Source organism: Quercus lobata, chromosome 6 (assembly GCF_001633185.2).
Source record: "Quercus lobata isolate SW786 chromosome 6, ValleyOak3.0 Primary Assembly, whole genome shotgun sequence".
Taxonomy (NCBI): domain Eukaryota; kingdom Viridiplantae; phylum Streptophyta; class Magnoliopsida; order Fagales; family Fagaceae; genus Quercus; species Quercus lobata.
Genome location: NC_044909.1, coordinates 31706020 through 31727717, shown reverse-complemented (window position 1 = coordinate 31727717; position 21698 = coordinate 31706020). Strand labels below are relative to the sequence as shown.

Sequence of the window (21698 nt, the reverse complement as noted above, 5' to 3'; positions counted from 1 at the left end):
GTGAAAAAGAAAAATTGAAAAATGAGCCTTCTTATTGTGGTGGTATGAATTTGTGAGTTTGTTTGTTTTTGTACATGAGTTTGCCTAAGCATGAAGACTTAAACCCAGAATTGGTATTGTTTTAGTTTAGACTAGGGGTAATAATTATTTGGGAAAATTATACTCCCCTATTTTGAGATTTGAGGAAATGACAGTGCCACGCTAAGAAAACTAGTCGCTTACTTATGTAATGTGCAGTAAAGTTTTATATAAAGGTGATACAAATATACATATTGTGATCAATAAAAGAATTTCTCTCTTATCAAATGAAAAACAAAATAAATTTAATCAAGATCTTAAAATGTGAAGCATAAAAATATCCATTTGCATATAATATTTATTGATAGAATATTATACATGAGTTATGTTAGAAATATGATAAATTTTCTAAAATTCAAATTATCTCCCTAATATCAAAAATATAGAAAACATATCTAAAATATTTACAAGTCAGAAAAAAATTAGGCTAAAATGCAATTGGGCACTCTTTTAAGTTTTATGCTTTAACTTTATTTTCGCTCAATTGAGTTATCTATGTTTTAAATTTATTCAATTAAGATCTTTTGTCTAATTCCGTTAAAAAAAATTTGTTAACAGAAATAACGAAATACAATTTATTTTTATTAATTTTATAAACTGGTTTCAAGTGAGATTTTTTTTTTTCAAAATTTTTTTTATTAGTTAATTGCGTATTTAACGATAATTTTTTTAACGTAATTGGGTGGAAGATATGAATTAAATAAATTTGAAAATTCGAGGACTTAATTAAGTGAAAGTAAAGTTAGAGTCTTGAAATGAATTCTAGCCATACTTAGAGGGTGCAATTTGCATTTTAGCCAAAAAATTAAACTACTACTTTTAAGACCTAAATACAACAAATCCATGTGTAGGGGCTCAAAAACACACAAACTAAAAAGAACTAGTATGGTTCTTGATCTGCACAACTAATTTATGAAGAATGCAAGACAGAAATCCATAATGGGAGATTCAGATAAATGATTAAGGACAAAAGGAGTCGAATCATTGCTAGCAACTGGCATGAATGGTGCTCCCGAGGGAATTACCCAAAAAAAAAAAAAAAAGTTGAACTCTCCAAGAAAGCTCTTCTCATTTTCTCTCTCCTAGTTTTTCTCTCAATATTTCTAGATCCCCCTTCCCTATTGATCCTCTCCCCTATTTATAGCCCCTCTCCTCCTCCAACTGTTCTACTCTCTAACCAGATTTTTGGGGTTTGGCCTATCCTATCAGCATATATTTCTGCCATTTTGTGATCATTAGGGCAGGTTTTAGGGTCGTCCTCCCTACTCAGGCCAATCCAGCAATTAATGCGGCTAACATTAGGCGAGAAGGGTCTTAACTCTTAAATGTGGAGGTGATGGTTTCGTTGGGATTTGCGTTTTTCTTGCCTCATTCCCATGGTAATCCAATGAAGTGAGGCTACTTTGGTTAGACAGTATGGTGTTCCTCGTTAGGGTTGTGTCTCTCAGGAACGTGGGTCCACGAACGTCTCAGGCTCAATCCTCAGCTCGATCCTTTCAAACCCTGAGTTCCTTTAATTTCCCTTGGGCTTTAGGGCAGGTGTACTGCCATAGAAGGAGTGCCATAACTTGACCCCTTGATTCAAGCCAAAAAAAAAAAAGTCATCTTCTTTAATACCTAAAGATATATAGAATACATATCTCAAAATTTTATAAATAAAAGAACACAAAAAGGTGTACAAATTTTAAAACCAACTCCTTACAAAACTATGACTTAAAACATATATATTCCAAATTTTCTTGCCCTTCGTATCAAAAAGAAAAAAAGAAAAAAAGTATAAAACAATTTTAGATCCAAACCCAAAGCCCAACAAAACTGCGATTCAAAAGTAGTAAAAAAATCACATAAAAATCCAAAATTTCCCTTATAATATCCAAAACACAAAATTCCTATTTCAAAATTTTATAAATCGAAAAGAAAAAAATAAAAAATGAAAGAAATACTTTTCGGACCCAAAACCCAACAAAATCTTGATGAAAAAAAAAAAATCTTAGCTTTCTTCTTGTAATATCCCAAAAAAAAAATGCATCTATTTTTTTTAATAAAATATTCAAGACATACCCCTTGCAACATCGAAGATATGTTGCAATCGTGGATTATGATTCTCTTTACCAAACTTCAATCATGATTAATGAAAATATAATCGATTAAATTTAGAATGAAAAAAAAAAAAAAAAAAAATCGAACACCAAAAGACTTGCAATGACTTTTGCACAAGCAAAGAAAAATAGTTATTAGTTTTCCAAATTTTAGTTTTCAATTCTTAGTTTACAATTTCAAAGCTTTATTTGGAAAGTCGTAATTAAGTAACCGGAAAATAAAAAAGTTATGAAAGATGTATTTACAAAGATGTTGGAAACTTTTTTTTATTTATTTTTAAAAGTTTTAAATATTTCTTATAAAGAAAAAGTTTAGGTACAAAATTTGTTGTACTCTAAAACTATAACCTTACTCAATATCTTTTTATTAGAGGTGAATTTTGACAAATTCACAATTGGATTACATTTTCTTCTTATAACCTTCATGCTTGCAAAATTTTTGAAAAATTAAAGATCAATTACTATATCATCAATAAATTAGTTTAAATTGCAAGTTTCTGTTTCACATGTTTAATTGTTTGTTTGCTTTCACATGTTAGAATTAGGGCTTATCTTGTGTTTTATTGCTTTAATGCCATGAACATGCATTCACATACTCATGCATAATGCCATAGGTGCTGAGTTGCTACAAGGTAGGTAAATGTAAGTCATGCATTTGTGATATGATCTTTCTTTGATAATGAGTATGAACATGCTTGTTTGGATGAGTTTTTCCAACATATAGATGCAATCACATGTTGCTTAGATCTTCCTACGCTTATGTTTCTGTCATGATTTACTTGCTGCCTTGGATAAATAACATGGAGTTAGTGATGAAACATGCTTAGATATATGATTAAGGTTTGTGATGTGATGAATGCCTTGATGCCATGATTAGATGAATGTTAGGGTTTATGATGTGATGAGATGCATGATTAGATGTATGGTAGGCTTTGTTTGTTAGCATAATAGATGTATGGTTAGGGATGTTTGATGTCATATTGATTATTAGATGTATGCTAGTGTGTGTAAGTTAGATAACAATATTGAGTGTGTCTTTAATAGGGTTAAGACATAAGACACAATGATGGAAAACTAACCTTAGGGTTGGACGGTTTTAGGTGCCTAACACCTTCCCAAGACCATACTTTTAACTCCAAACTCAAATCTCTGGTAGTAATATCAAAAGGTCCTTCCTCGAAAGGACGCTATATATATGGTTCCTAGGTCATTGCAAAAACTAGGTGGCAACTTCTAAAAGCAAACAGCCCCTTGCGTCCACAAGACCATGAAAATGAACTAATTTGTGTTATGTTCACATATTTTATACCGAGAAATGAAAGTATGCCCAATTCTCTAACCTTCTACCACTAAATGATAATGCAACCATTATGACATGATGTGGGCAAGTATGCATACATGCATTTTATAGATGATTTAAAATTAAACCATGATAGAATATAGTTTTTTATTGCGCACTAAATATTCTCTCTACTTATATACCCAAAACAAAAACTATTCAACCAAATTACCTAAACCTAAATCATATTTAAAAAAAAAAAAAAAAAAAGCTAAATGCAAAATTAGAACGTCACTTGGCAGGACCTCATGCACTCTACATGATGTTCCTGCTTTTATAATAATAATAATAATAATAATAATATTGATATGAACAGTTCATACCCAAAAAAAAAAAAAATCCGCTCGTAAGCTAACGAGTCTCATTGAAACTAATTAATCATGAAAGAACTAACATCGGAAAAACTTAAAAAATAATTATTACAAAAAAAATGTAAATTACAATGTCAAAATTTTTCAAGTAAAATGAAACAGATTACAGTTTGTGGGCCTATGACTTTGCTCCTATGTCAAAGTTGAGCATGACCGTATACTAAATTGCTAACATACTACTACACTTGAAGAGATAAGTACAGCAATGATTTAATTGTTCATGATCATTAGTAAAAAGGGGTCCCTCTACAGCTGCCTCCATAGGCAGTCCATGACAATCTGCTTTCATCTTGATATTTCTCGAGTCAATATAGTTATGATTTCTTCTTTTTGTTTGATTTGGAACCATGATCATCCTTAATTCTCTTTTTCCCACTCTTATGACTTTCTTTCTGATGTCCATGCTTCTCAATTTTATTTCTACCGGATTTCACACTAACAAGACCACCCGACGGTACTTTACCTCCAATTTGCAAAGCATTCTCAAAATCAGCATCTCTGTCCACAATGGCATACTGTTGCAGTAACTCAGGATTCAATGAACCCTCCATCTTGGATTTCATCTCATCCTATTAATGGACCAAGTAAGTTTCAGCTCTTTCAGTAATTAGGGGTAGAAAGAGAAAGGAGAGAGATGATGGGGAGGAAACAGAAGGTCAATGTACAAAGAAATTTTAAATACCTCAACTTGCTTTGCTGCATTCTTGAGATCCTCGTCCACAGAGATACTGTGAGGTTCCATCACAATCTGAAAGCAATGCCAACAAACAGGAGTTGCAATATCACTATGGAAGTACACACAATATGTAGAAATGGACTGAGAAATGTGGCGATTATCTGTCCTTGCTAATGATGCAGACAAGAAAAAAAACAATTTTTATGTACCAACTGACAATTAATAAGTTATTCCCTTCGAACATAGCTATAGAAATTTAAATAGACAATTCTCATGAATCCAGGTACCCAGTTAGGCCTAATGCTTTAGACGCTTCTAACTGAAGCATCTACCCACAAGAATTTAAAAGATAACACTTACTAGTAACATAAATTATAGATAGATGATAAAGCAGGAACTGCACTTTCATGTTCTAAATCTTGGAAATACTTCCTCAGTAGCTCAACTTACTTCTTTTAGTCGAGGCAGGGTTGACTCAATCTCTTTGGAAGAAATACCGTACAAATATTTGTAGAACTTTTTCATAACTTTTATAAACAGTGACATTATCTGTTCTCTTTCTAGCTTCATCTGTCCCTGTAAAATAAGAGTTTAAGCAAACATGTCTCCATCCATAGATGCTGATAAGAATAAATAAAAAACCAAGATGTCAAAAAATGCAATATTAGAGAAGAGTGTCTCCTACTTGAATATCCAATCAAGTGTGTAAGGTGAGACGAGTAGAACGGCAAGACTCATGCACAACAATATGCTTAGGAGAATCATATATTCAATAAATTACTACATCGTCCAAGTTGAGAAACAAACCTCAAGATAAGAAAAGCTATGGCCTTGCAAGCCAATGCAGAGCAAAACAGAGGCCTGTGCATATGACAATGTAACTGGAAGTTTCCCTTCGAAATATAGATGTGCAAGAATTGGAACAAGATCAAAAATCTGTACAACAAAACACTGATTAGCAACATAGGCAGTAGTAGGGGTTTACATAGAAAATTTTCACAATTTGAAATATTATGGGTCAATAGTCTCAATTTCTGAAGGGAAGTCTCATCTATCAAATTGGCCAAAGCAGTAATCCACCATTCATATACATGGTATAAATCAGACTTCACCATCTGGATATTTTGATAAACTAATGCCACAAACAGAGAACCAATAGAGCATATAATTAATGTGTAGCAAGGAACAATCTACTGGAGGCTTGGGAGGTGGTGACATGGGCAGTGGAGAGAGTAGATTATGTACAGTTTTTTGATACTTCACTTTTCTAGATACATCTATATTTTTTACACAGGAAATAAGCTCATACTAACATGTTATTCAACTTATATTTTAAGCAAAATAAGTTATCCGAAACAAATTTTTAATTATATGAGTGATTTCTTTAATGGTCTAATGAGTTGTAAAACCATTATTGCACATTGAATTAAAAAACATGTGGATGGTTATATGATAGGTAAAGATTCCAATGTTGTCAATACCAAACCAGTAGTCGCTTCAGATTGATCAAGGAAATGAAGTACTAGTGTACAATTTTAGGATTATTGCTATTTTTAATATTTATACATACATATCTATAAACTTAATATACGCACACAAATATATTCTCATATAAATAAATTTATTTGAAGTTAGAAATTATAAAAATGCTGATAAAAATCCAAACCCATTTCCCTAGCCCAAACAAGTTCTTTACCACCCTTCATCCAAAAAACATTCTACCAAGTTAAATTCATGTGGAACGGGAAACCAGAGTAAACTTTAAAATAACCTAACTCAAGTAAATTTTACACTAAGCTAACCATCTGACATGGACCTAAAGAAAACAAAAGGTAAAAAAGGTTGTCACGTAGGTTGTGGGGTGGCTGGAGAAACCAAGAAACTTGAAGAAGAAGAGGAGGCCAAGAGGAAGAAGGCAAGGTTGGTACTGGGCTGAATTGGGTTTACCAGCCCAAATTTCTGGCACAGGCCAAAATAGTCGATATAGACCAAAACAGTCCTATATGTAAACCAATACATATCCAGGGAGGTAAGCATACCAGATTGGTAGTTGGTACAAGAAATTCTGGCCATACCAGCCACTATGGTGAGGTATTGATAACTTTGAATGATTCTTCAAATCAGTAACAAAGAAAACTTTGTACTATCAGAGAATATGGTGATTTGGAAATAAATAGAATAAGAGGAATGATGCTTGAAAAGATGGAAAGAACAGAGAAGCTCAGGAGGCATGTTTTTAAAGCCTCTTATATATAGGACACAGAAGAGAAAATGGTATTGAGGAAGAGAGAAAATTGTCATTGGGTTGGATCCCAGGGATTGTTCATTTGTTTATGATTGGCAATACTGGGGATTGCCAACAATTACTGGAAGACAGCCACTAGCAAAGATAAATGGACAACTTTAATGCATAATAGTTGCTCCTAACTATTGTCTAGAGATCTTACCAAATGAAATCCAGCAAGATTGTTGGTATAAGCTTCCAGTCGCTTCATATCATGTGGTGACAACAATTCTTTAAACGAACTCAAAAATCCATTTGATGTGGAAAGTGTAGATTCCAGCTCCATGAAATTGATCTTTGGATCCAGGATGCTGAAAAATTATGAGTAGCATGAGCATATTTGAAAATGAACAAAAATCTGAAAAGGGTGAATTTGCAAATACCAACCTCATGGCAAGCTTATACTCCATTTCACGAAAACTAAGATGCAATAATCTAGTAAATCTTCGCCTGAAATCTAGTGATGAAAAAAATTATCAAGCTACGAATTGAATACACATTAATAAAAACATAAACATCAGTACATGATTCTTAGAAAGAGTGCCTACCTTGGTAAAATGGACCAAAAAAGCCCCATTGATCCGATCCACTATCTTCAATATCATCATTGTTCAAAGGTTTAATAACCATACATGTATGCTCACCAGTCACAGTACTCTATATCATCAAAAAATATCACATTAGCACTAAATCCTTCATATTTGAATACAGTGTTCATGTAATCCAAGCAGAAAGGAACACTCCAAAAAAAATATTAGATTATCTTAACTGGAATCTGGCCAATGTAGAATGGAGCAAATCTATGTTTCCTCCAAAAGCGGAAAAGGTCCAGGGTAAGCCCAAAGGATACACCAATGAAATGTAGCTTTTCAGGTTTCCTTTCACGAACATGAACTAGCAAAGGGGGAAGATTAGTTCTAGGTTTTAAATTTTCTTCTAGCAATGAAGCCTGCAAGTACGGTAATATTGAAGTCAGAAAATAACAAAATGTACTGAAAAACATATGATTCCAAATAACTAGTTTAAATACTTATTATTGCCAAATAATTATTGAACTTATGTTGAAAATTCTTTGAGACTCATAAAGTACTTTGCTTTGAAACTAAGGGAAAGAAAATTGAACCACTTAAGTTTGGACTTTTGAATTCAAATTGGTATGATCACATATAATGAATTGAAGGCCACTCAACATCTACAATAATCAAATAACTAATGATCCACCGAAGATGAAGAATTCTGAAGTCACTCAAATTGACCATTTAGTATCAAGCAATTATGAGTTAATGGGAGAAAAAACGATATGAAACATTAATGATTACCACATACATAGAAATCATTTACACAATACTCTGAACTAAGCCTCATTTTAACTTTTTTTAAATGAAATAGATATATTGAAATTATATGGGATTGGACCTTCTCTGCAGCTTCAGTAACTCTGACATGTGGAGTCTCAGTAACATTTTCGACATCCACTTCAGAAATAGGAGTAAGCTGCCCTTCAAAGTACCTGCAGAAAGTTAATGCAAATGCCTTTCATTAAGAGTCTTAAAAGAGTAAATATGTCCCAAAATGTTCCAAAGCAAACACTCAGTTAAAATATCTTATTAAGACGCACTTTCACTTGCTCCAAGTGCATAGAAAATTTTAGAAATCCCATATTATAAAAATAACATGAATTTCCCAAAGATAATAAGATCCATGTATGTAAACAGATCAATTAGTTTAAAAATCATGCCTGAAAAGTATTTCTTCATTAGGAATTATCACTTTTTTTATGAACCAGGTTGAGCAATGAGTTATATACTAAAATCATTATCTTCCAAACAATGAAAGTGAACACACAACTCATGTTCCAAATTCCTTTTTATTTTTGCAAGTAATAAGAGATTTTGAAAGAAATATGGGAATCCTTATGTACCAATTCATTTAATTTTCCTCAATTCAAGACCCATCCTCGAGCTCAGATCTTTAATTTGCAAGCCACATACACTAAATCATAGTGGCACTTACAGCTTTGTTTGCAGGTTTGGAGCAACAAAAGTATGGTAGGAAGAGAAGCTTGCATAATGACCAACCACAAACATTATACATAACATCTCATGCATCATGACTAATAGAAAAGTATCCTGAAAATGATCAAGGACTACAGAAATAACTTTTCTCCTACTTCATTCTATACATGTAAAGTAAATGAGTATCATTCATATTCTCTTCCAACATATTCCAGGAAAATAACACAGGTAGGAACTCAAACATTACATACCTTGCTAAAAGTTCCACAGCTTGTGAACCATATCCAGACTGCAATAGATAAACACAAATAAATATATTGATATAAAAGTACAGTGAGACAAGAATGTGGAAGAACCAACACAATTTCCCATGTTTTATAAAAAGGCTTACCCTCATGACACCTGGATGGGTAGCAATGCGTACAATGCGAGCTCCTGATAGACCAGGGAAAACGGTATCCTGGAATTGCTCACAGAATTTCCATGGTATTTGGTCTCCAGAAGGTTGATAACCATCACTAAGACTTTTAATCGCAGATTTACGAGAAATTTGTCCCTCAAGACAGACCTGTAGATATGATAGAAAAATTACCATGTTAAGCGTCAAACAATAAGAAAACCTTTCACACTTAGCAAAAGTTAGAAAGTCTTTCATTAAGAATAAAAAGGTAAATTTAAAAGCTTTTTGCTTGTAGTCAAAGCACTATTCTTATGTTGTGCTATACTACACAAACATATCTCTGACTACATATCAAAACCTACGAGATAACATCTAGAAGAAGAAACATAAGCTGAAGGGACTAGAGCCATCCACCAGATTACTCTTTGGAGACGAACCAGGTATGCCACTCTCTTTCCTCTCTTGATTCTTTTGCATGTCTTTGTTCTTCTTCCATGACACTCACATTCTGTCTCTCTCTGCCCTTTTTTTGTAATTGCACTTTTTTGTGCTCCTTATTCAGTTGCTTCTTTTTCTTCTTTGGCCCCTTTCACATCATATGCCACTCCCGTCCTCCACCCCCCTTTTCAAAGAAAATTTAAGAAAAGCTTTCTTCTAATTTTGTTCATGGTAAACATATTACAATTGTTAGTTAAGAGGTATTCTTGCTGTGATGTCTAGTTGGGTGTTATCTGCAATTTTGCTGTTCGCTTTTGCTGACACTATTGAACCGTAACTCTGTTTATTTGTTTGAAAAAATGTTGTCGTTCATCTAAAAATATATATTTTACTATTTTGATTATAAACGTTTATTATTTAATTAGATGTTGAACCTCTTTCTTAATGTTGTGTTCAGATAAAGAATTGACATTTACACAGAAAATTTAACCACCATTTAAAATCCATCAATTGCTAATTTTATTGTTTGGATAAATGAAGAAAGAAATAGCATTGACTAGCTCTGTGAAATTCGGAAAAGATCTGAAATTTCCTTTTCTATATTTCATCATCCAATTCAGAAATCTCTATCTTTCCCTCACCACCATCGGATCAAGATACTTGTGGTCAACCCAAAACTCTATGGGTAATAACCCAAGTAAACACTCCCAATAGTCATATCATCTCCTTCAAGTCCTATATCTGACTACACCCTTCCATGATCTTCACATTCAAATCTTGTTAGTTGCTTCTGGGCCTCAGATTGCAGCATAGAGATGTCCCTCACCAAGTGTAGCTCCACCATGCCCAGGTACTGCAATAGCTTCTCTAGCAACACCAAAATTTCTGCCACAGTGGAAAACACCACACAAGCACAACATGAGAGCTTTGCCTCGGCCACTCTTTGCTCGTGTGGTTCTAAATGTCTTCAAAATCAGTGAAAGGAGGCCAGGTGAAGAAATTGGAACTCAAAACTTCGGAGTAGACCTTGGGGTGGTCAAGGGTGCAACTTCAGGTGGGATAATAAAGCAGGAGAAGGATGAGTACCACCACGAAACAAATTTTTGTTGAGGATGGAAGAAAAGCTCTGGCTATTGGCTAAAGAGGGTTTCTTTGAACGAAGGAGACGTTGGGGATTTGTCTACTTAGAGGGTATGCTTTGAACAATGCAAGAGTATAGATGAATTTTAGAAATAACACCTATTAAGGTGGAATTTCAAAAACAGAATTTCAACCCTCCAAATTATGGCTAATTTTGTCTTATGATACACCCAAACAAGGAATTCTATTTGGCAAAATTTAATGTAGTGCTGTCTAAAAATTCTCTAACCAAACATGGTAGAAGCTATTGCACTTTACGATTTAAAATAAATAAAAAATGGTTTCACTTCAATTAGAAGCGCACTTGTGCATTACACCAGAGTTTCAGGAGACCTTTGTAAGTGTACCAGACACTTTTAACAATGCTGTTTACGAAACCATCAATTTTTTTTGAAGACTACTCCAACCTTACCCCATATGTTAACTAAGAGCCAAAAACACAAGCATATGTTAATAGATCTATCAGCCAAAGAAAGTTCTTATATCCTCATTATCAAAACCTAAAACTCTACAAACAATTGGCATTTGATCATATAAGAATCTGGTCATGATACAAGAGTACTGCAATGGAGGGGAATTAACTTGTTTGAGCTAATTAAGGCAATGAAAAACATATTTATTTAGTGGTAAAAAGAGGAAAACCACAAGTTTGAATTATCTTATCAGGAATCTCAGACATATAAATTTTACAGGAATAATGTATGTGGGAAATGTCACAAAAACTAGTGTATATGATGACCCAAAGTATTATTGCAGCAAGAATGCATTAAAGGAAGGACTGGTTATTCTAGGGTGCCAATACTGATGATAAATACAAACCTGGATCACGCACAAAATATCAGGAAGTTGATTCTTTGACTCATCAACAGGACCTAAATACCAAGAGTCAGAAGAAGTCCAGATCAAATGGAATATACAGTAAAACCAGTCAAAAGGAAAACAGGTATACCAAGTAACACAAACAAGTGGTGGGCTGGAGCATCCGCCATTAATTGTAAATCATTTGGAGAGTTTTTGTAGTGAGAAGCAACATAAAGGGCCATCATACGCTGCCAATGTAAGAATATAAATACCAGATATATACTGATAAGAGATTAGAACATTAAATTTCAAATAGATGAAATAAGTAACTACCTGCAAAAACAACTCACTCTCTTTGTGATAGGAAAAAAGTGTATCACGATTAACGTAGTAGAGATCACACTCACTGGGTGGGGGTATCCTAGTTACAGAAAAGAAGAAACATTTACAAAGATACAAAGATAAAGGAGAAGGCTTTATCTTCAGAGTTCTTAAAAAGCATGCTCTAACCTGCTAATATGAGGGATGGAACTTGTAACATCCAAGCAAAGTAAAGCATGAAGCCAGGATTCAATTGGGTCCCCAGAAGCATATCTGATAGATTCGCTCAATTCTATCTTTTTAAAAAGGCGACCTATAATCAAACTTGTTTGAGAACTCAGCAACAATGCACCAAAAAATAGAGAGCAATAAAACAAAAGGAAATAAAAACTATTATAGTGCCCCCAACACCCCCACCCCCCCCAAGCCAAACATCAAAAGATTGCAGACAACAACAATTTCCAGGTGTGTGGTGTTTAAAACTCAAAAAACAAGTTGGGCAAGTCCAATATATGTGGATATTTTTCCTAAGATTACTCATTCAAAAAGAATCTAGAAATAACTAAGTACTTATGTGCCATACAGACATAATGAGTTCAGTCATTGTTCTAGTAAGTCAGTCAAATAGTCCGAGTTGCAAATTGGCTCAATTTTGAACTTTGTGCACTCCCCCTTTAGCATTCCTATAATGTTGAGAAATCTTTGGGCCTTCTAGATGATTTTTAATTATTTGATAATTACAACAACAGGGGATAAGAAAAAGGATTAGTCTGATTTAGAGATAAGAAAAATAATGCAGAAAAGATCTCATAGTTCATTCTGTACATGCAAAACACAAGTTTGAAAACTGAGCAGTCCAAGTTGAACTCTTTGGCATACAGATCCAAAGAGAACTTACTAATGCCCAAAACCCCATTTTTATTTATTATTATTTTTTTTTGGGAATCATACAAACAAATAAAGGGGAAAAAAACAAATGATTTTCGAAAATCACAAAAATGTGTATTTAGAAACTTCAGAACATTAATGACCAACTGCTCTCCATGCTACAGAAGCACCCTTGGAGATTTGCATGCATATTGTTGACTAACAGAACTGAAAGAAAAGTGAAGAATAATCATACCAGAAAGAGAGCCCTCCACAGTCTTAGCAGACTCCCTGCTTTGCTCTTCCAATTGTTGCAGAAGTTTTAGTGACAAAGACCGACCAGTACCTTCATAGCTTTAAATGGATTACAAAAGAAAGTATTTCAGTACTTAAATTAAAATTACTACCAGTACATAAATTAGGAGAGCACATCAAGCACGAATAAAGAACAAAGAAACAGATTTTTCTTATAAGAATAATTTTATTGAAAACATACTACTACATGCAAAAAGGCATGAAGTAGCCAAAAAATTTACAAAGAAACACGAATATCAAAAAAATTGTGTACAAGAAGAAAGAGACTCTATGAACACCGGGATGGAATCACTTAGATGTGAATGCCCAAGCTCAAGCACAATCAAACAAAGTGGCTACAAAAGAGGCTAGAAGCTGGTCCTCCAAATTCTCCAATTCAAATAACATAGAAACAGATAACATCATCAAAAAAGAAATCGCACTGTCCATTCCAATTCAGACATACTACATGGTTAAATACAAAGCAAAAATAAACTATTTTAGCATTCATATTGCACTAAATTTCACCTCATAAATTAGAAGACTACATTAAGATAGATTAAGGGAAATTAAGTAACAGTTAAGATCATTGCAAATGGACAAGGACTGTGTGCCACTCAGTGTATATATTGACTGTTAGAGGACATTAGACATTAAATTTGATGGTCTTGTGTAAGGTCTAAAGTACAGCAATAGCAAGGAGACTTGACACCCTGCCCCCACTAGATTTGCTTCCTGGTTTTGGGCCATGCTCTCTATGTGAAAAGAAGGGAGATTTGCACTTTTTTTATTCTAACCGTGGAGTGGAGCAGCATGCCCCCATTAAGCAAAATTAAAGGAAATATGGGACAGTTAAGATCATTGGAAAAATAAACATTGTTTTACAAAAGCAATGGCTTCTCCATTTAAAATATATAATTGAGTATGATAGTTATACCCATTTACTGTAGATGAAAGGAAGACCAAATAAGGACCAAGTAATGCCTTAACAACTGGCAATGGAATAGCTGCTGCTTCATCAACAACTAGCAGTTCAACTTGAGAAAGCTTCTCATGCTCATGTGGCTGTATATACTGCAAGGACAGATAGAAAAACAACTAAATGTATGAGCATTTACTTGCATTGAGTATTATAAAACATTTCAAATCTCTTTAATGTAATATCAGCATAAACAAGGAAGCATTTGAGCAGTCCAGCTATATTTTCAATAACAAGATAATTTACCAGGGGAATAATCCCCACAAAATTCATCCATCCCAGAAGAATACTAAGAATTTTCACTTATAAGATGAAGATAAAAAGGGCAATCAAGAAAGTAGTGGAGAAAATATTAACAGAAACTCAAATTAATGAATAGCACATCATCACTATGTAAACGCATGTGAACATTTTATAATGCCTATCAGGATGAGACTTATGCCTCTAAAGTGCAAATGTTATGCATTACACCAACCTTTAAAGTTCTGCCAGCACCAATCCCTTAAACTGAGTCAAATATGCATATTCTAGAGTACCTTTTTTTGACAAGCCTAAGTGATAACTAGCCAACCTATAGTTGTGTATTATTCTCAATGTAGAATATATATATATATATATATATATAATAGGTAAAAATAAGTTTATTAAATAAAGACTACTTCATGTTCAATGGACACAAAGAAGCCAAAAGAATTACAAACATAAAAAATTACATACGAATAGGCAACGACTCTATAAACATCAGAATGGAATTACAATTCATAAAACCCCATGCACAAGACCAACATCTTCTGAATGTAGATTATTGTGACTTGTATTATAAAATTAAATAAAAAGGCAGAAACTGCTACCGCTTAAATATAGCACAATCTATTTAAGATGATCAATTGCATTGGCACATGCAGCTGGCCGAATGTTGCATATAACATTTTTTGAATAAGTTGTTGCATATGACATTTTTTGAATAAGTTGTTGCATATAACATTATAATGATCATCATTATGTAAAACCATTTTCAAATACCTACAATATACCCATGCAGGTAAAAACTGATATTGTCACATTACACAATAAAAAAAACCATAAAAGTCAATTAACCTGAATTGTTTGTCTGTGCTGCTTGTAAATATTGATCCGCACAGTTGCTTTCTTGAATTCAGGATTATTACTTTTCACCACATCAAAATCTAAATGTTCCTGAAAACAGGGGTTACATTGTTCCTCATGATCAGTATACCATTTTCAATATATAAACAGTGAACTCTAAAAAGAAGAGTGAATGAGATAACATCTTTTCAGGAATGCAAAGTGTATTTCAAAACCGAACATCTCTCAAAAGTGTAATCAACTTCAAGTGCCACATATTCTTGGGAGGTAAATAATTTCTACAACTAAAACACCTAGAAAACTTTTATTCAACTTCTAAATTTGTCCACACTCCTGAAGGCAATCATAATTAACAAAATATGAACTGAACCTTAATTTGGATATGTCATTACAGACTGAAGGAGTGCCTATACATCAATTGTCCAAGAGTTTTCTATATTTCATTTTCTGAAGATGCAACATTTATTCACACTGGCATATAGTATCTTAGCTGACCAAGGTCACAATCGGCGAATTGACACGGTTAATTTACTAGAAAAACTAATACGTTCAAGCAATGTGTTAGAGTACTCCAGGATTATGCCAATGAGCTCTAGCTCAACTAGCCCCTCCTCCCCTTGCAAGTGCTAGGTGGAGGGTGAGGTCATGGATTCGAGACCCGCTGGGTGTGTGTAACTTGCCTATCAAAAGAAAAGGTACTCCAGGATTATCATTTTGATAAAGAAAACCTGAGAGAAATACATACATATAAGTACAACTACCTATCTACCACAAGAGCCTCATAAAAGCATTTTAATGATAGTAAATAATATTACTATCCTAAAGATAGATAACACCCATACCTTATATTCAAGAGCATCAAAACCCTTGCAAACAAATTCAAACAAGGTTTTCAAGTTTTCAGGACTGGGTGCAGTTACAAAGATATTAGAATACCTATCAATAAAAGTTTCTCGTCAGAATCTAACAATGGTCAATAAGAAATAAACAAAAATTTATACATATAATATAAAAAACTAAATGCACATATAATGATATAGATCAAGCATCTACCCTGCAGCAATAGCTCCAGCAATTGCTAAACCAAGTGCGGCAGATTTCCCACGGCCACGAGCAGCTAGCAAGGCGACTGTACTGCGAAGTGTCTTGTCCAAAACTGCATCTAGAAAGGTAACCACAGCTTTTCCCTATTCACATAAGAGAACGTATTTACCAACTCAAATTTGCCTATATCATTTAATTACAAGAAACCAAACTGGTAACTCATAACAAGTCAGCAAAATATCTCTACCTGGTCCAACGTACAACACTTCCTTATCAAAGGACCAACGGGAAAATCATCAATTAGTTGTTCTTTGAGATTTTTCAGGTCTTTTTCTGCCTCTGAAAGCCCTTCGGAGTCCTTCAATAATAAATAAATAGCCAGAGAATAAGTTATCAAGAGCTTCAGAGAAATCAGAGTGCATTACGATGGACCACTACTATAATTACACATTATCATGTTATTCCCTTTTAATATAGTGAATAAACAACTACACAGTCATGTTATTCCCTTTTAATATAGTGAATAAACTTTTGTTTTAAAACAAAAGTTTTGCAGTTTTGATTGGGGATGCTGCCACAAAAACTGAAAAAATCATTAAAATTTCAATTTTTCCTCTAAGCGACAAAGTAGAAGGTGCCAAAAGTTACCTCTTTAACTGGAACTGGTGTAATTGACCTTATATGAGACGAAATTGGTAAAATATTCAGTTCATCATCCATGACCACACATGCTTTACATGATGCAAGCGATAACAAGAAACGCTCATTAAAGCGTCCAGCAGCCTCAGAATGGGATTCAGTTCGAAATCTATCGTGAACATCCTGAAATCAAAAAGGGTTTTGTGACTTTTTAATAGTAAAAGTTTAGGCACAACAGAGGAATATGAAAATCAGTTGTCATAAGTATTGGCATTAATACATAATACTGTACTTATAAAATAAAATAAAAATTAATGCATAACACTGACAATCATTGCCAATTGGGCTGAACACCTTGTCATGGTTAACCTGAAACTAAAAAAAGAGAAGTAAATGTAAAATACATCATTCCAGAATTTGAGGAGATCCCAAGGCAGGAACTGCTGTTGAAATAGTTGTCAAAATCTACAGCAAGCTTAAATGATGTACCTGTATGTCCACTAAGCTATGAAATTTAGTAAGACAATATGCCATGCATCACAGTTGCTATCTTCACAAAATGACTTTGAAGTCAAATCCTATTATAGGATGTTGCACTCAACATCTCATCAATCCTTTCCTTGAAAAGTTTGTGGAAGCCTAACTTCCAACAAAGGTCAGATTTGGGGGAAATTCTAACTACAGATAACCTCCAGAAGTGGAGATTAGTTGTGCTAGATTGGTGTTACATGTGTAAGAGGGATGGGGAAACTACTAATCATCTACTTTTCCATGGCATGGTGGCTAGAAAACTTTGCACCATAGTATTTTCATGTGTTGGGGTTCCTTGGGTTATGCCAAAAGTTGTTGTGGAGCTTTTAACCAGTTGGAAAGGCAAGTCCAGCTGGTTTTGCAATGCTGAGAATTGGCGCATAATCCCTCATTGCCTCATGTCGGGGTCTTTGACAGGAGAGGAATGCTTGGACTTTTGAGGGTTGTAAAAACTTGGTTTTTATTTTTATTTTTTGATAATTCAATAGATATAATGGGGGAGGGAAAATTTGAACCTTGGATGTCTCCGTGGGAAACATTAGAAGGTGTCAACCAATTAAACTACAAGGCTTTTGTCAAGATTGGTTCATGACCTAAACTTTTATTCCTTAAGACTTTGTTTGAGTGGATAAATGCTTCGAGGTTGTTTTCTTTTGTTGTTTTGCCTGCTTTGCTTGATCGATACTTTTTAACATTTAATTTTGGTGTATCTGTTGTGCACATCTTGTGTACATGGTGGCACCCTTTCAGCTTATTTAATGAAATCAAAGCAGACTTCGATATAACAAATCTTTCCAAAAGAACTTCTATGATAAGCAAGAATTATATTTGCAAAATTATATCAAGTAAAAAATTAAACTAATGAATTTTAAAACAAACAGAAGTGGATCATCCAACAGAATAAAATAAATAAATAACAAAACCAAACACCAAGAAAATAAAAATAATAAAAAACTCATTCTATACTTATCATAAATAAATAAATAAATAGATAACTCATCCTATACACCATGGTAATAGAATCAGGATAAATTATCCCTTATAGCATCCATTCTATGGCCCTAATAAATTAATTCAAGTGGAAATTCTTACCGCTTTGATAAATAAAACATTCAATACCATAAAAATGACATCAAACAAATAGAGTAAAAATTAGGATCCATTATTTTATCCTTAAGCTGCAGCTTATTTGAAAACATTTTACAAATTTAATAGTTATTTATCATACTTCATTCAGACACAACATAGGGGTGGTATTGTGGTAATTTGTCCAAATGAGAGATAACGTTATTTGTCACCTGCAACCCAAGCTACATGTAGATCACAAAAAGTGACCACTAGTTAGATTGGGTTCCATAACTCATAAGGCAACTGATCTGATCAATCAGGTTGACTGAAATAAAGACACAAGAATCATAATTTACAAATACAACATATATTACTAGCACAGATTTTGAACTGCATACAAATAAGGATACGTACACAAACACATTCATGTGTGTGCGAGCATGTGTGCATAGAGAGAGGAGTCAATTGCAAATTCCAGACATGAAAAACGACAAAGATAATTGAAACAAGATATTATACCAATAGAACCTATATTCATACCATGAACATAGTGTACAGATTGGTCAGTGAGGACAGAGAACGAAGCAGCAATACAATTAACCCACCACCCTCCACTGTCTCAATTGTTCTTGCAAGTAGATTTGGTGTCAAAGCTTCAAAATCCTGATAACAGTGCAAAGAGTAAAATTTAACATGAGAGAGAGAGAGCATCAATAATTAACTGTTAAAGGGTTTAGCTACAATTCAATTACATGGCAGAGGGCAAAATTACCTGAAGTATACACATCCCAAAGGTATTACCAAGAATTCTTTCTGAATCCTTGTACAAGCAATAAGTTAATCCCCCACTTTCAACAAAAAGCGAAAATGGATCCACCTTCTCAGGATCCAGCAGCCCCCTTTGCATTAGCTTTTTTATCTGCTTTGCACGCTTTTTCTTATGACTGCATTAAAGAATCAACCCAGTGAATATAATGGAGGGCCCTCTAGGAAATTGTCCAAATAGAGCACACAAAACAGCAAAACCCACTTTGGAGTTTAAACACAAGACTGAACTTCTATTAAACAGAATTATGATTCATCCATAAATTGGACTCCTTAAACCCCTGAGACTTGATCAACTAATTTTCGGGGGACACATGAGTAAGGAATTAAAATTTTGGTCGAGCAAATGTTCCATTCTGACAACCAAACATAACTTTAAGAAGTAACTGCTTGCTTGGGAGAGCTTATTTTCAGAAAAAAAGCTCTAGCAAACAAGTCACTTTCAGTGTGCACTTCTTATGTCACGCTCTCAGGTAACGTGCTAATGACAGTGGTTTATAAACATATTCCAATCATGCAGCAACATTGAGTATCGGAATAGAGGTATACAAGGTGTCATATTGCATTCTGTCTTGTAAGAAAAACATCGATACAAACCCAAATAGAATTAAGTAATATTTCTTTTCACCAACCCAAAAAAAAAAAAAAAACAAAAAAAAAGGAAATAACCTGCTGAGTTCAAGTTTGTCCTTGTAGCACCACAAAACAGATGGTCTTGATCTAACCACTGCCTTGCTTAGCATGTAATGGAGATTAACAATCTGCACAAGATCAAAACATACAATTCACAATCAATCACACATTATTTGATTGCTGATACAATTTTAAAAGAAATAAAAAATGAAACAAATCCAAACTTTATCCTCAAGATTTAAATTTTCAGTCTTTGCAACCACAACAACTCGTAATTCATTAATTTTTCTCAGCAACCAAATTCAAAGAAAACTAAGAAGTTATAACTTGACAGACTAAACAATTTTTTTTTTTTTTTTTTTTTTTACTTATTTACAATAGTGAGAGAACACAGTCTAAGCTTATTATAACAAAAAAAGAAAGAATCCAAAAATTAAATTAACACAAACAATGATAATCAAAAAGCTCAATAAAGAACAAACAATGATACAATTCGCAATCAATCACGAATTATTTGATTTCTGATTAAAAAAATTTTCAGTCTTTGCAACCAAAACAAGCTTTCAGTTCATGAATTTATCTCAGCAACCAAATTCAAAGGAAATTAATAAACAAAATTACTTTTTTTTTTTTTTTACAATAGTGAGAGAACACAGTTTCAGCTTATTGTAACAAAAATGAGAATCCTAAACATTAAATTAGCATAAACAGTGATAACCAAAAAGCTCAATTAAGAACAAATCTTCCACTTTTAAAAGGCAATAATACTAAAATCAATATATATATATATAGAGAGAGAGAGAGTGCCTGGTCGCGGGACTTGTCACCGATGATGACGAAGATGGAGCGATGGCGGGTTTTGACGCCATTTTCGATCAGGGTTCTGATGCGCTCATCAACTTTCTTCCTCATTCTCTCTCTCTCTCTCTCTCTCTGGTTTGTTTTTGCTTCTGCTTGGGGTTAGGGTTCTTCTTCTCAGATTGCTTATGCTTAGTCTCTGTTTGCTGTTTCCTACTAGGGTTTATGTGAGGGGTTAAGGTTATAGATGGTGGCGGGAGTGTTGAATGTAACGACGTCGTTTTAGTTAAAAATATATTTTTTTGCCTTTCTTTTTTTTTTTTTTTTTTACCCTTATTCTTTTCTTATTTTGTGGTGAAAAAATAATAATTGTCTATTTAAAAAAAAAAAACAAACAAACACTGAAGGTAAAGGGAATGCAGCCTTAATACAAAAGCACACATCTGAGTTATTAAATAAAAAATAAAAAATAAACAGTTGACTCCACTCAAAAAAGGCCATGATAATTTTAAGGAATGTTGGGACAAATTATATTACGATACACATTTTCCTAAGTAAAAATATAAAATAACAAACCCTCCTATTATTTTATAAGATAATGGTTGAGTTTGATTCGCTATTGAAATTTTAGAATAAGAAATCTTTAAATACATAAAAATATTTTCTCAAAACAAGAATAAAAACATAAGTATATTCTATTTTAGACCCTTTTTTTTAACTAGTGGTTATCAACATCAAGTTTATAAAATTTTCTCCCAAAAAAAAAAAAGTTTATGACATTTATGTGAAACCAGTGGATAATATTCTCCTACAAGAATTCAAACCTCGTCAACCAAGAAGTCGTGTGATTTTTTAACTAATATCCTCCTACAAATATTTTAAATAACTTTTTATAAGAAATGTTATAAAACGAAGAAGAGAAAAAGAATAAGAAAATTAACACAAAAAAAG

The 21698-nt window shown here is 33.4% G+C and overlaps 1 protein-coding gene across 1 annotated transcript; it reads right to left on the bottom strand.

The window, feature by feature from the left end:
- Positions 1-3911: 3911 nt before the first annotated feature.
- LOC115994712 (RNA cytidine acetyltransferase 1) lies at positions 3912-21009 on the bottom strand. The gene is made up of 26 exons (XM_031118944.1): positions 20757-21009; positions 19986-20077; positions 19264-19435; positions 19032-19154; positions 16902-17075; positions 16501-16611; positions 16263-16396; positions 16052-16145; positions 15201-15299; positions 14061-14197; positions 13086-13183; positions 12152-12275; positions 11975-12062; positions 11790-11889; positions 11660-11712; positions 9254-9430; positions 9114-9151; positions 8264-8357; positions 7617-7796; positions 7396-7504; positions 7235-7304; positions 7011-7158; positions 5371-5499; positions 5014-5139; positions 4570-4635; positions 3912-4456 (listed from the first exon to the last, which is right to left on the bottom strand). Exons 1-26 carry the CDS (start codon positions 20859-20861, stop codon positions 4202-4204), a joined length of 3096 nt encoding a protein of 1031 aa, XP_030974804.1. The 5' UTR covers positions 20862-21009; the 3' UTR covers positions 3912-4201.
- Between the last annotated feature and the right edge of the window lie 689 nt (positions 21010-21698).

Bases quoted from the DNA above. Each gene is read 5' to 3' on its own strand.
- LOC115994712 (XM_031118944.1), bottom strand. From the start codon at position 20,861: ATGAGGAAGAAAGTTGATGAGCGCATCAGAACCCTGATCGAAAATGGC. The intron at 11,890-11,974 runs GTAGTTACTTAT...TTACATTGGCAG, and splicing joins AGAGTGAGTTGTTTTTGCAG to CGTATGATGGCCCTTTATGT. The intron at 7,305-7,395 runs GTAGGCACTCTT...TTTCATCACTAG, and splicing joins TTTTGGTCCATTTTACCAAG to ATTTCAGGCGAAGATTTACT.